The sequence below is a fragment of the Pelobates fuscus genome, chromosome 4 (assembly GCF_036172605.1).
Source record: "Pelobates fuscus isolate aPelFus1 chromosome 4, aPelFus1.pri, whole genome shotgun sequence".
In the NCBI taxonomy this organism is placed as follows: domain Eukaryota; kingdom Metazoa; phylum Chordata; class Amphibia; order Anura; family Pelobatidae; genus Pelobates; species Pelobates fuscus.
Genome location: NC_086320.1, coordinates 310,983,446 through 310,996,906, shown reverse-complemented (window position 1 = coordinate 310,996,906; position 13,461 = coordinate 310,983,446). Strand labels below are relative to the sequence as shown.

At 41.7% G+C, this 13,461-nt stretch overlaps 1 protein-coding gene across 3 annotated transcripts in view; it reads left to right on the top strand.

Annotated features, from left to right (window-relative positions):
• The window catches only part of KAT2B (lysine acetyltransferase 2B), a 94,210-nt gene extending 81,139 nt beyond the window's left edge, over positions 1 to 13,071 (top strand). For 2 of the 3 annotated variants that reach the window (XM_063452295.1, XM_063452297.1), the window contains 2 exons: positions 4,220 to 4,304; positions 11,451 to 13,071. In XM_063452295.1, coding sequence (XP_063308365.1) covers positions 4,220 to 4,304; positions 11,451 to 11,644 — 279 coding nt within the window. In that variant the 3' untranslated portion in view covers positions 11,645 to 13,071. The remainder of the gene's footprint in view (positions 1 to 4,219; positions 4,305 to 11,450) is intronic. The other variant, XM_063452296.1, reaches the window with a different exon arrangement.
• Positions 13,072 to 13,461: the final 390 nt, after the last annotated feature.

Sequence of the window (13,461 nt, the reverse complement as noted above, 5' to 3'; positions counted from 1 at the left end):
GATGCAGTGTCTATAGGGAAGGCAGTGTTTGTGTTTGTGTTGGTGGATGCAGTGTCTGTGTAGTGGATGCAATGTATGTTTGTATTTGTGGTTTTGGATTGGGGCTCTGGGGGGGTGAACAGTTTTTTATATTGATAATAAAGTTTATTCTGCCGTTCCTGCCTCTTACCTGTGGCCAGGGAGGAGGGACACTACACTGATTAACCACAACATTTAAACCACTTGCCTAATATTACTCCTGCCCTCCCGTGTTGACAAAACAGCTCTGATGCGTCGAGACATGGACTCCACAAAACCTCTGAATATGTCTTGTGGTATCTGGCACGCATTTAAACCAAGTCTTGCAAATTTTGAGGTGTGACCTCCAGGGATTGGATTTATTGCTCCAGCACATCCAACAGACGCTCAATCGTATTGAGATCTGGGGAATTTGGAAGCCAATGCAACACCTTTAACTCTTTATCATGTTCCTCAAATGTTCCTCAATTTTGTAGTGTGGCATGGTGCATTATCCTGCTGAAAGAGATCAGAGCCATCAAGGAACACCATTACGGTGAAGGGTTGTACATGGTCTGCAACAAACTTTAGGTAGGTGGTATGTGTCAAAGTAGCATCTACATGAATGTCAGGACCCAAGATTTCCCAGTAAAAATTTGCCCAGAGCTTGCCTTTTTTTCACACACCCGGCCAGCTACTTGATCTGAAAGAAAACGTGATTCATCAGACCTATTAAACTTCGTTAAGTTCTGAGACTCACGTCCCCATTGAAGGCGCTTTTATCAGTGGATGGCGATCATCATGGGCTCTTAAAAAGAATAAAAACTCACCTTTATTCCAGCGCCGTGCATGGACAGGCAGTAGACATAAGAACAACTACATTGAGCTGTAATTGTTCTGGTGACTATAGTGTCCCTTTAAGTTTTTAAGCAATTTGAGCTACTGTAGCTCTTCTGTGTGATTGGAGACTAGCCAGACTAGCTTTTGCTCTCCATGTCCACTACTGAGCCTTGAGCGCCCATGACTCTGATGCCGGTTCACCTGTTGTCCTTCCATGAACCACTTTTGGTAGGTACTAACCACTGCATACTGAGAAGACCCCACAAGATTTCCAATTTTGGAGATGCTTTAGCCATCACTATTTGGCCCTTGTCAAAGTCAATTGGATCTTTTCCTTTGCCCATTTTCCTCATGCCAACACATGAAATGGCTATCCACTTGCTGCATAATATATCCCACCCTTGACAGATGCCATTGTAACCATATAATCAATGTTATTTACTTCACCTGTCAGTGGTTTTAATGTTGTGGCTGATCAGTGTAGGTTCCCTGGTGGTCTGATGGTACAGCAACTTGTACAGTGAAGAGAAGGCTCAGGAGTCTCCTTCTTCCGCCTCTGGCAGCCAGGTAGCAGGTCCTCTCCTTGTCTTGCGAGCCTAGCATGCAACACTCGGACAGCTGCATGCGAGGACACTGCCGGAGGTGGAATTTGGAGTGTTCTGGCCCCCTTCTTCATTATAGAAGACAGCAGGAGCCTGCAAGTGCATATATATACACAGTGAGGGAAAAAAGTATTTGATCCCCTGCTGATTTTTTATGTTTGCCCACTAACAAAGAAATGATCAGTCTATAATTTTAATGGTAGGTGTATTTTAACCGTGAGAGACAGAATACCGAAAAAAAATCCAGAAAAACGCATGTCAAAGTTATAAATTGATTTGCATGTCATTGAGTGAAATAAGTATTTGACCCCTTCGAGTTAGTACTTGGTGGCAAAACCCTTGTTGGCAATCACAGAGGTCATACGTTTCTTGTAGTTGGCCACCAGGTTTACGCACATATCAGTAGGGATTTTGTCCCACTCCTCTTTGCAGATCCGAGTCATTAAGGTTTCGAGGCTGACCTTTGGCAACTCAAACTTTCAGCTCCCTCTACAGATTTTCTATGGGATTAAGGTCTGGAAACTGGCTATGCCACTCCCTGGAGTGGCTTCTTCTTTGTTGCCTTGGCTGTGTGTTTTGGGTCATTGACATGCTGGAATATCCATCCACGACCCATTTTCAAAGCCCTGGCTGAGGGAAGGAGGTTCTCACCCAAGATTTGACGGTACATGGCCCCATCCATCGTCCCTTTGATGCGGTGCAGTTGCCCTGTCCCCTTAACAGAAAAACACCCTCAACGCATAATGTTCCCACCTCCATGTTTGATAGTGGGGATGGTGTTCTTGGGGTCATAGACAGCATTCCTCCTCCTCCAAACACAGAGTTGTGCTGATGCCAAAGAGCTAGATTTTGGTCTCCTCTGACCACAACACTTTCACCCAGTTCTCCTCTGAATCATTCAGATGTTCATTGCTAAACTTCAGACTGGCTTGTACATGTGCTTTCTTGAGCAGGGGGACCTTGTGGGCGCTGCAGGATTTCAGTCCTTCACGGCATAGTGTTTTACCAATTGTTTTCTTCTGGTGACTATGGTTCGGGGCTGCCTTGAGATCATTAACAAGATCCTCCCGTGTAGTTCTGGGCTGATTCCTCACCATTCTCATGATCATTGAAACTCCACGATTTGAGATCTTGCCTGGAGTACCAGACTGAGGGAGACTGACAGTTATTTTGTATTTCTTCCATTTGCGAATAATTGCACCAACTGTTTTCACCTTCTCACCAAGCTGTTTGGTGATGGTCTTGTAGCCCATTCCAGCCTTGTTTAGGTCTATAATCTTGTCCCTGACATCCTAGGACAGTTTGGAATCTGATTGTTTCTGTGGACAGGTGTCTTTATACAGGTAACGAGTTGAGGCTAGGAGCACTCCCTTTAAGAGAGTGCTCCTAATCTCAGCTCGTTACCTGTATAAAAGACACCTGGGAGCCAGAAATCTTTCTGATTGATAGTGGATCAAATACTTATTTCACTCATTGACATGAAAATCAGTTTATAACTTTTTTGACATGCGTTTTTCTGGATTTTTTTTTTTTTTTTTGTTAATCTGTCTCTAACTGTTAAAATACACCTATCATTAAAATTATAGATTGATCATTTCTTTGTCAGAGGATCAAATACTTTTTTCCCCTCACTGTATATAGCGAGTATCGGGAACTCTGCAACGTTGATAAGGTACTTTAGATTTTTCTTTTAAAGGAGGACTATGAACAATATATAGCGGGGACATAGTTTAGTGGTTAAAGAAGCCAACTGCGGTTACTGAATTTGATTCCCAGCAGCATCCACTCAGTCTTACAACCTTATGTAGTCAATCAAATACTTTGAAGGTAATATTATTTTTAACATAATCCACTACCGCTGAGTTCTATGGAAGCAGTACTACATTTTATTGTCAAACAGTGATAAATGTAATCTTACAGGATAGATTTTCAAATGTACATCCTTGAAAAATGACATAGAATGGAATAAGAACATTTGTGACCCAGTCTGAACACAAGCTGAACAAGCAATACATTTTAAGCTTCACAAAGCTGGAGTTTATGAAAACGGCTTGAATTCATGATCATTGCACGCATAACATGGCATATGGATCATAAAATCTATCACCTTTCAGCAAAGTCTGATGATGATGCTTATTAAAGGACCAGATCATATTGTACAATCATTAGTTACTCGAGATATTTTAATATTTGAGTATCACAAAATCACTTGAGTTTGTCAGTATTTATGAGGGCTTTACGAACACAGGAGTAAGTCATATCTAGACAACACTGAATCTTTATGGGAAGTCCTTGAGCACAATGGGGGAGATTTAGCAAGGCAAAAAAACATGCTTTTCTAAGTGCAAAGTGCTAATTGTTGAGTGAGTGATATGCTAATGACCCCCTAATGGTGATTGCTTATTTTGGACTTTTCCTCAGAAAAAGCACTTGTTTTTGCCTTGATAAATATCCCATTATGTGTGATGCCAATATCATCAGAACTGGTTGTTTTTCTTCTTAAAATATAGCATGATACCCCACTCCATACTGTATATGGAGTAATCCAAGAAGAAGAAATGTTTTTCAGAAGACATAGTGTGTTCTGTCTCATTTAATAGATTATTTTGTAATTTGAGGTGTTTTTACTACTTTTTTCTCCCAAAGCAGAACCCCACTATGGTGGTTTTAGATTCATTATTATATTATTGTATTTTCGCAGGTGACCATTTATAATTCTATTTTGAGTATTTTTAAAATAGTTATTTGACACTCGTTTTAACTTTTTTATTACATCAAAGAGCCATCAAAGTGCCTGGCCCTTTATGGAACCTGTGAAAAAGACTGAAGCACCTGGATATTACGAAGTGATACGATTTCCGATGGGTAAGATCACTTTCTAATTGATGAAGATATCATGTTAATCAAACTAATGCATTTTCTTCCTACGTTTTCAATCTGACCTTACAGAGAATATTTTGAATTGTTTATGTAAAATTAATGGTATTTTTAATTTTTAAAAAGCAAAGATTTTTGAGACAGATATCTGTAGCCCCATTTTTACCAGGTCTTGGATTAGGTCTTGGATTAGAATAATCAAGTATTTTAAAATGTTGAGCCTCACAAGAGCCAGAGCTTCCACTTAACGTGAAACATTAGGACACCTTTTTAATTCATCACAAAACAATGATTATACTCACTAATAGGGTTATTTACTAAAGAGAGAATTCTAAGTGAATTTTAAATTTAAGGTCAAAATAGCCAAACTTGAAAAATTCTCAAAGTCAGCTATACTATCAGTTTGGTTACTCATGCCTTAAATTCCAAATTCACTTGGAATTCTCAGTTTAATGAATAATCCTATAACTGTTTCTCAAGGGACCCATTTCACTGACAATTATCTCACTGAAATAACTATTACTCTACTCTGAACAACCAGAGGCACAGACAATATGACACATCTCATCTGTATAATATATGCAAAACAAATTTTAAAAAATGCAGATTTTAATACAGTCAAGTATTCACTGACTGTAACGGAGTCAAATCTTATGTCTGTCACTCTGATGTTGGAATAATTAATAGAGCAACTCTGAAGTATTTGAATAGAATGGGCTCTAAATAGATGTTGTTAAACTGTTTGCAGTGGATCTTGGACTTAAGAAGGAAAGGACATGCGTTGCTTGATTCACTGCACATACAGAGATATTGTTAATTGTGTGCTGGAGGGGCTAGTTGCACTCTCAGCACACGTGACAGATAGGAACGCTGTTGCGGCTTCCTAATGTCAATTCTGTGCATAAATTCCGTCTGCTGACAACAGATGTGAAAAGCTAGTTCTCCCCTCCCTCTGTCCCACATTACGCTCCTTCCATCCGCATTAGTCTTTAAAAAACAAAACAAAACAAAAAAAACAACTCTCTCCCCTCGCTTGCTCAGAGTTAATGTATGTGCTCTGAACCGGCAAAATAGTGCAGTCACATACTTCTGTCTAAGATTACGCGGAGCCCCAGTGATGTCGCAGCGGCGTGCGGAAGATCGATCAGCACCAAGAGCTTTGCCCAGCACTGGTTTCACCGTAAGTAAAACCTTTCTATTTGCAGGTTTTACTGCAAATTGACGAGAGGGGACACCTTCCTCTTAGTTTCCAAAAAAGCATATCACGCCAGAAAGGTCCCGTCTCGCAAGAGGATTATAGTAACACTTTAAAGTTAAATCCTCCTATTCAAGTTAGTTATAAAACCAATTTTACTATATATAGTGAAACGATTTCTTGACCCTTATAAGATTAACAAAAGATATCTATTATATTTGCATTTTCTATTGGATTTAAAAAGATAATTACACAGGCAGCTATCTCCCATTCTGATTTAAATGCCTTTTCCTGCTTATTACATTCAGTAACATCTCTAATGAAATCTAGAGAGAATGATATTTGGCACAGTGGGATATACATACATATAAAAATATCCATTTAATGTAATAGAATTGTGAAAGTTTATTATTTTGAAGATATTTTTCCCATTACAATTAGCAATGACTGTATTTTATTATTGTTTTCACTGGATCCACAGTAGGGAGATATAAAATAATTTGGCGTGTCTTCATTTTATATTCCTTTCAAATTAAGGGGATAAGCTAGGCATCACACTATGACAGCTCATTGTAGTGATTATGGTGCTTAAAGAGTCTGTGGATGCATTCCCTTAGTTTGTAACAGTTTTCAACCCTGATGCTCAGCCCCTATTCCTCAACTTCGCTAATGCTGAAGTGGATGTGTCCCACAGTCCTATTTTCAGGACAATCTGATGCCTCCACTTCAGTATGGTCCCCTTGGGTAGACCGAAGGTCCAGGTGCAAGGTTCCTTGTTAGTTCAATGTAAATGCGAGCTGGCCTGGTGTTTTGTGGGTTGTTTTTTTCCTCCACAGTATCCTTATTCCTAACCATGTTCTTGGTTGATAGCCATGATCTTGTTCTTCTCTGTTAACAAAGAACAAGATCCTGTATATTGGATAGAGATCAGTGACCCTATCTCTACCCAATATACAGGATCTTGGTTCTTCTGTGTAACTCGGTTTGGTTTACTATTTTAACATAGTTTTCCGTAAAATATTTGCTTTATGGTGTTTCGTACACAGAACATGTTTAAATACAAATTGTAAAAAAACGACAACTATATTTTAAGAGATTCTGTTCAATATTGTTATAATTGGCATGTACGTAATTTACAATATATTCTTTTAAATATCTAGGTATGTTGCTAGACCCCAATCTATTCTTTGGCCTTCACATTGAAAAAATCTCTTCAAAACTTTACCCAAAACTAGGTGCCCTGCACAGAAACAAATCCTGCCTGTGCCCTACAGTAAGGAAACAGATAGTGCAACAAATGCTAATGCCGGTCATTGATTATGGGGATGTAGTGTTTGCACCCGCACCGCAAACCCACCCTAATAAACTTAATACGTTATATAATTTGTTCTGCCGCTATGTACTAGAATGTAATTACTTTACCCACCACTGTGGCATGTTAAATGAGCTAAACTGGCTGTCGCTGGAATCCCGACACACCCTTATCTTTCCAGCCTTGTGCATAAGAGCATTTCTGGTAGCTCCGACCCTACCTGAGTAGAATGCTCTCCCTGGCTGTTCCCACCTCCTATAACCTCCGATCCAGTACTAGCACTTTATTTAGTCTACCTCAGTACAAAAAGAAAGCGTCTCGATCCTCCTTTTCCTACAGAGCACCGCAATTATGGAATAACCTCAGGGACACAGTCAAATCTTCATTCAATCTAAAATCTTTTTAAGAGATCTGTAACGGACCGTTTCACTTACAAGAGGATAAAACCCAGTTTAGGCGATAATCCCCTTTAGATAGACCAGCAGCTACTATAAGCACCAATTCCCCGAACTCCCAAACTGCACGGATTCACCAACTCTCGAACAGCAGACACACAAACCCTGGAAGCAGCCGAACAGGAAAAGCCATACGAACAGCTTACACTCCTGGCAATCGGCATACAGTCCCCTTCCCCCAAGAAAGAGACAACACTTCAGCTTCAGGGTTAAGCAGGAACTCTGGACTGGCTCATCCAGCCCGGCTTTTATTTCCATCTCACACATACAGGCCACACCCAGGGGGAGGCATAAAATAACCAATGACATAGATGTTACCTCCCACACATCCCCTCCCCTTAGTGTGACACATAATCCCATTATGCATACAGTTTAAAATATACTTTAACACAACTTTCATAACTTTAAAACCATACATCACATTCAACATATTAAAAAATGGCATGAATCCGACCAGGGGTTCAAAAGTTACTAAAAGTATCTTTTGTCCCTCCTGGCTGGCAGAAAAAACATCCCCACAATGCATCCTGGTTTCCTCCCTTATGCCCTGGAGATAATTGGAGAAGTAATCCAATTATCCAGGACTAGAGGCAGACTCCATTAACCACATGGTTGCAAAACGACATAAAACACTTTAAAATACAGAAAGTTACTTTTTATCCATAACACACAGACCTTTCACATATCCCCAGATAGCTGGGATCTGAGCGCACAAAACTACCGAATAGCGCGCAGATCCTATTCACACAGTACAATTGCCATGGAGCTAAAGTCTTTCCCATAGTCTTTCATTATATGAATAGGCTCCATGGTATAGCTATCTGGGGTATCACATTCCCATAAAGTCTGGTCCATAGTCCAAAGGCAAGAGGCGGGCAATCAGCCCCCTCCAAGGACACGTGGCGAGGTCGGTTTTGCCACACTTCTCCCCTTTACCCCACAGACTAACAGGGTATCTGACCTCCTGCCGGTCAGTGCCCTGGTTAGTCCAGCAACCCACCCACAAAACAGAAACAGCAGTACAGCCCACCCACAATAACTGGTTACTACACCTGGGTAGAGGATAACTTTGTCCAGGTCCAGGTGTCTCACTACGGCTGTGTGGGGGACTGGTAGTCTGCCTTGGTGGGTTGCTGAGTGGGCAGAGACCAGCGGTACTCTGCCCTGGTGCCAGTACTACCGCGGAAGTAGCCTGGTTGAAGCCTGGTTGTGGGAGGGGGAGACCGACTGTCTCCCCTCTGGCTATACTGCTCTGTGGTTGGGGAACAGGACCGACCGTCCCTACCCCTTGGGCTGTAAGTGCAGAGACTACGGTCCCATCTGCACAGTTGCGGGGGTCAACATCTCCCCTAGGTGGGTCAGGCTGCCGCTGGAGAGAGGGTGTAACAAGCTCCTCTCTCTGGACGGTGAACTGCCGCTGGGGAGAGGGGTTAGCAGGCTCCTCTCCCTGCCACTCTCTCTGCTGGTGGAAAGGGAGACCAGCTGTCTCCCCTTTCCTTCTCTTGTCCTGCTGCTGGGGTGCGAGACTGACTGTCTCTGCTCCCTGCAGGACACACTGCCGCTGGGGAGGATGGACGACACCATCAGCTCCCTGGGGTACACACTGCCGCTGGGGAGGAAGGACGGCACCTTCTGCTCCCTGGGACACACACTGCCGCTGGGGAGGATGGACGACACCATCAGCTCCCTGGGGTACACACTGCCGCTGGGGAGGAAGGACTGCACCTTTTGCTCCCTGGGGCACACACTGCCGCTGGGGAGGATGGACGACACCATCAGCTCCCTGGGGTACACACTGCCGCTGGGGAGGAAGGACTGCACCTTCTGCTCCCTGGGACACACACTGCCGCTGGGGAGGAAGGACGGCACCTTCTGCTCCCTGGGTTACACACTGCCGCTGGGGAGGATGGACGACACCATCAGCTCCCTGGGGTACACACTGCCGCTGGGGAGGAAGGACTGCTCCCTGGGACACACACTGCCGCTGGGGAGGATGGACGACACCATCAGCTCCCTGGGGTACACACTGCCGCTGGGGAGGAAGGACGGCACCTTCTGCTCCCTGGGACACACACTGCCGCTGGGGAGGATGGACGACACCATCAGCTCCCTGGGGTACACACTGCCGCTGGGGAGGAAGGACGGCACCTTCTGCTCCCTGGGTTACACACTACCACTGGGGAGGAAGGACTGCACCTTCTGCTCCCTGGGACACACACTGCCGCTGGGGAGGATGGACAACACCATCAGCTCCCTGGGGTACACACTGCCGCTGGGGAGGAAGGACAGCAACTTCGGCTCCCTGGGTTACACACTGCCGCTGGGGAGGATGGACGACACCATCAGCTCCCTGGGTTACACACTGCCGCTGGGGAGGATGGACGACACCATCAGCTCCCTGGGGTACACACTGCCGCTGGGGAGGAAGGACTGCACCTTCTGCTCCCTGGGACACACACTGCCGCTGGGGAGGACGGACGACACCATCAGCTCCCTGGGGTACACCTTTGAGTCCCCGAAACGCACTCTGCCGCCGGATGGGGCGACCGATACCCTTGGCTGGATCTGCCATGAACCGCAGGTACTCGTCTACCTGGCTCCTTACGAACTGTATGTATTTCTCCTCTGGGTTGGGTCCAAAGTACGCCAGCCGCATGGCAACCTGTCGGTCAAACTCCTCCTGAGTGTAGCTGGGTGCCATGCTTGCTCTGCTTCAGTTGGTTCCTTGTAGATAGGGTCGCTGTACGGGTACTAGCGTTGCCCTCAATTTGTAATCCAGGAATGGTGTGGTCTGTAGCTGTCCCTCTGGTTGTAGGAACGATCCCACCAATTGTAACGGACCGTTTCACTTACAAGAGGATAAAACCCAGTTTAGGCGATAATCCCCTTTAGATAGACCAGCAGCTACTATAAGCACCAATTCCCCGAACTCCCAAACTGCACGGATTCACCAACTCTCGAACAGCAGACACACAAACCCTGGAAGCAGCCGAACAGGAAAAGCCATACGAACAGCTTACACTCCTGGCAATCGGCATACAGTCCCCTTCCCCCAAGAAAGAGACAACACTTCAGCTTCAGGGTTAAGCAGGAACTCTGGACTGGCTCATCCAGCCCGGCTTTTATTTCCATCTCACACATACAGGCCACACCCAGGGGGAGGCATAAAATAACCAATGACATAGATGTTATCTCCCACACATCCCCTCCCCTTAGTGTGACACATAATCCCATTATGCACACAGTTTAAAATATACTTTAACACAACTTTCATAACTTTAAAACCATACATCACATTCACATAAAAATACATATCCACAATCAATCCATTCAGGGGAACAACATATTAAAAAATGGCATGAATCCGACCAGGGGTTCAAAAGTTACTAAAAGTATCTTTTGTCCCTCCTGGCTGGCAGAAAAAACATCCCCACAATGCATCCTGGTTTCCTCCCTTATGCCCTGGAGATAATTGGAGAAGTAATCCAATTATCCAGGACTAGAGGCAGACTCCATTAACCACATGGTTGCAAAACGACATAAAACACTTTAAAATACAGAAAGTTACTTTTTATCCATAACACACAGACCTTTCACATATCCCCAGATAGCTGGGATCTGAGCGCACAAAACTACCGAAGAGCGCGCAGATCCTATTCACACAGTACAATTGCCATGGAGCTAAAGTCTTTCCCATAGTCTTTCATTATATGAATAGGCTCCATGGTATAGCTATCTGGGGTATCACATTCCCATAAAGTCTGGTCCATAGTCCAAAGGCAAGAGGCGGGCAATCAGTCCCCTCCAAGGACACGTGGCGAGGTCGGTTTTGCCACAAGATCTATGGCAATATACCTCAGCACAGAATGCACCTGGCATGATTGAATATATTTATTACCTGTTATGTATTAAATTTATATATATATATATATATATATATATATATATATATATATATATATATATATATATATATATATATATATAGTTTCTATATGGTATTTTTGTAAAATTGTAACAATGCAATGTTTTGTGGAAAAAGACCCAGGACATACTTGAAAACGAGGGAAATCTCAATGTATCCATCCTGGTAAAATATTTAATAAATACATTTTGCAGTATGCATATTCAATATTTGAAATATATTTATATTTTTTCTTACCACTTTACAGATCTCAAAACAATGAGCGAAAGAGTGAAGAACAGATATTATGTGACGAAAAAATTGTTTATGGCAGATCTGCAAAGGATATGTACAAACTGCAGAGAATATAATCCACCTGAAAGTGAATATTTCAAATGTGCAAACATCATGGAGAAATTTTTCTATACTAAAATTAAAGAAGCTGGACTTATTGATAAATAAGCATCAACTTGATGTGCCTCGTTTTATTGGCTAGCCTACTGTTTATAGGACTTAACATACATACTCTTCAGAAATATATTTGTTATTTGTTCTTCTTAATATCTTTTGAAGAGATGCAATTTTTTTTATTTTTTTTGCTATCCAATAGTTTAAGATGCTTGAAACCTGTAGGTTTGTGACTACACTATGTTTGAATCAGATTGTTTGTATATCTTGAATTACAAATTTTGTATATTAATGTATATTAATGTAATAAATGTATATTAAAGATTGTGTGTAAACCACCAATCTTACAGCACTGTGCTAGACTGGACAGATAAATAGATTGCAGCTCTGCTTATGCCGGACATAAGTTAAATCATAATCTAATTTTAATATTTATACAAAGACACTAATGCTTTGCTTGGGAAGATTTCTAATTTACTAATACTGCATTTGTTTGATATATATTTGCTATTTTAAATATATAAACGACCCATGGCATTGTTCCTGTTGCAATACAAAAAATACTTCCCAGTTCTTTTATTTTATTATAGCAAAAGTTTAGTATACTGTTATATTTATATTTAAATACATACAGATTTAATGTAAAAAATATTTGGTCAATTTGAGAAGCTCTTTTTTTAGAATTTTGATGCTTTTAATTTTTATGACTTTTAGTTATAATATTGTACAAAGTAGAACATTTTGAGATTTTAAGGAATTATCCCCAAAACAACATTTTATGTAGTGGCACAATTGTTTTTTTTTTTTACTGTTTTGTACCAGAAGATTTTGACACTTTTTTTTTTTTTTGTGTGTGTGTGTGTGTGTGTGTATGTAAAAGCTTTATTTGGAATTCATCTATTGACCATAATAACCACACTTGGGTCACGGTTTGTAAGTTACAAAGTAATTTCACCCATTGACACATTTTTTTATTCAAATTGTTTTTTTTATTTTTTAACCATTTTGTTTTGTGGCATATGTAAACAAAATAACATTTTGTCATTTATAATCCAGTCCTTTGCAATACAGAAATTATACCTGTATACCATGAAGGTGGTATACAACATTATGTCCCTTTCCCTGCCCCCTCTCCTCACCTCACCTAAAGTGTTACTCCGAGTACCAACTAGAATACTTTGAAGTGGAATTTGTTTGGAATGCTGCATGTAGAAATATAGCAGCTTGCTACCAGAGGTGTACCTTCAAAAGTTCAATAGTTCTGGGCTGGATAATGTGAATTCTGTGCATATTGGGCATTTGTCGTTGTCATGCATAGCATGCTTATGACAAGTGACCAATGGTAGCATGAACCCCCTTTGCCCTGCCTTCCTGGGGCATTGCTACCCCTGCTGTAAGGGGAAATTATGTCACCGGAGAAGGATCAAGCTACATGGAGACCTTGCCATCAGAGCTGAATAGAAGATTTTTCCCTTTTTTTTTTTTTTTTTTAAAAGGGGGAAGGGCATGCCAGCAAAAGTTACCCAAACCCTCCCAACACTGTTTTGGTTGGAGTGACATTTTAAAAAGCTCTGTGAATTTTGCAGGAAAATATATATTGTGCTGATCACGATCACTGCAAGTGTGTTAAATATCCAATTGGCACTCAACATGTTAAAATAATTTTACATTAATATGATAAGTGACCTTTTTGTTAAATAAGATTCTTCTGTGAATGTTCTGAACCCTTAATGTATTGTTTAGTAGCTACACTGTTTTAAAAGACTGCCCCTTTTATATACTGAATGCATTTTTATGTTGTATAAATTGAAAAGAAACATTTTATTATAGATACTGTGCAATAATGCTGGAATAGAATGTGTGGTTTTGCA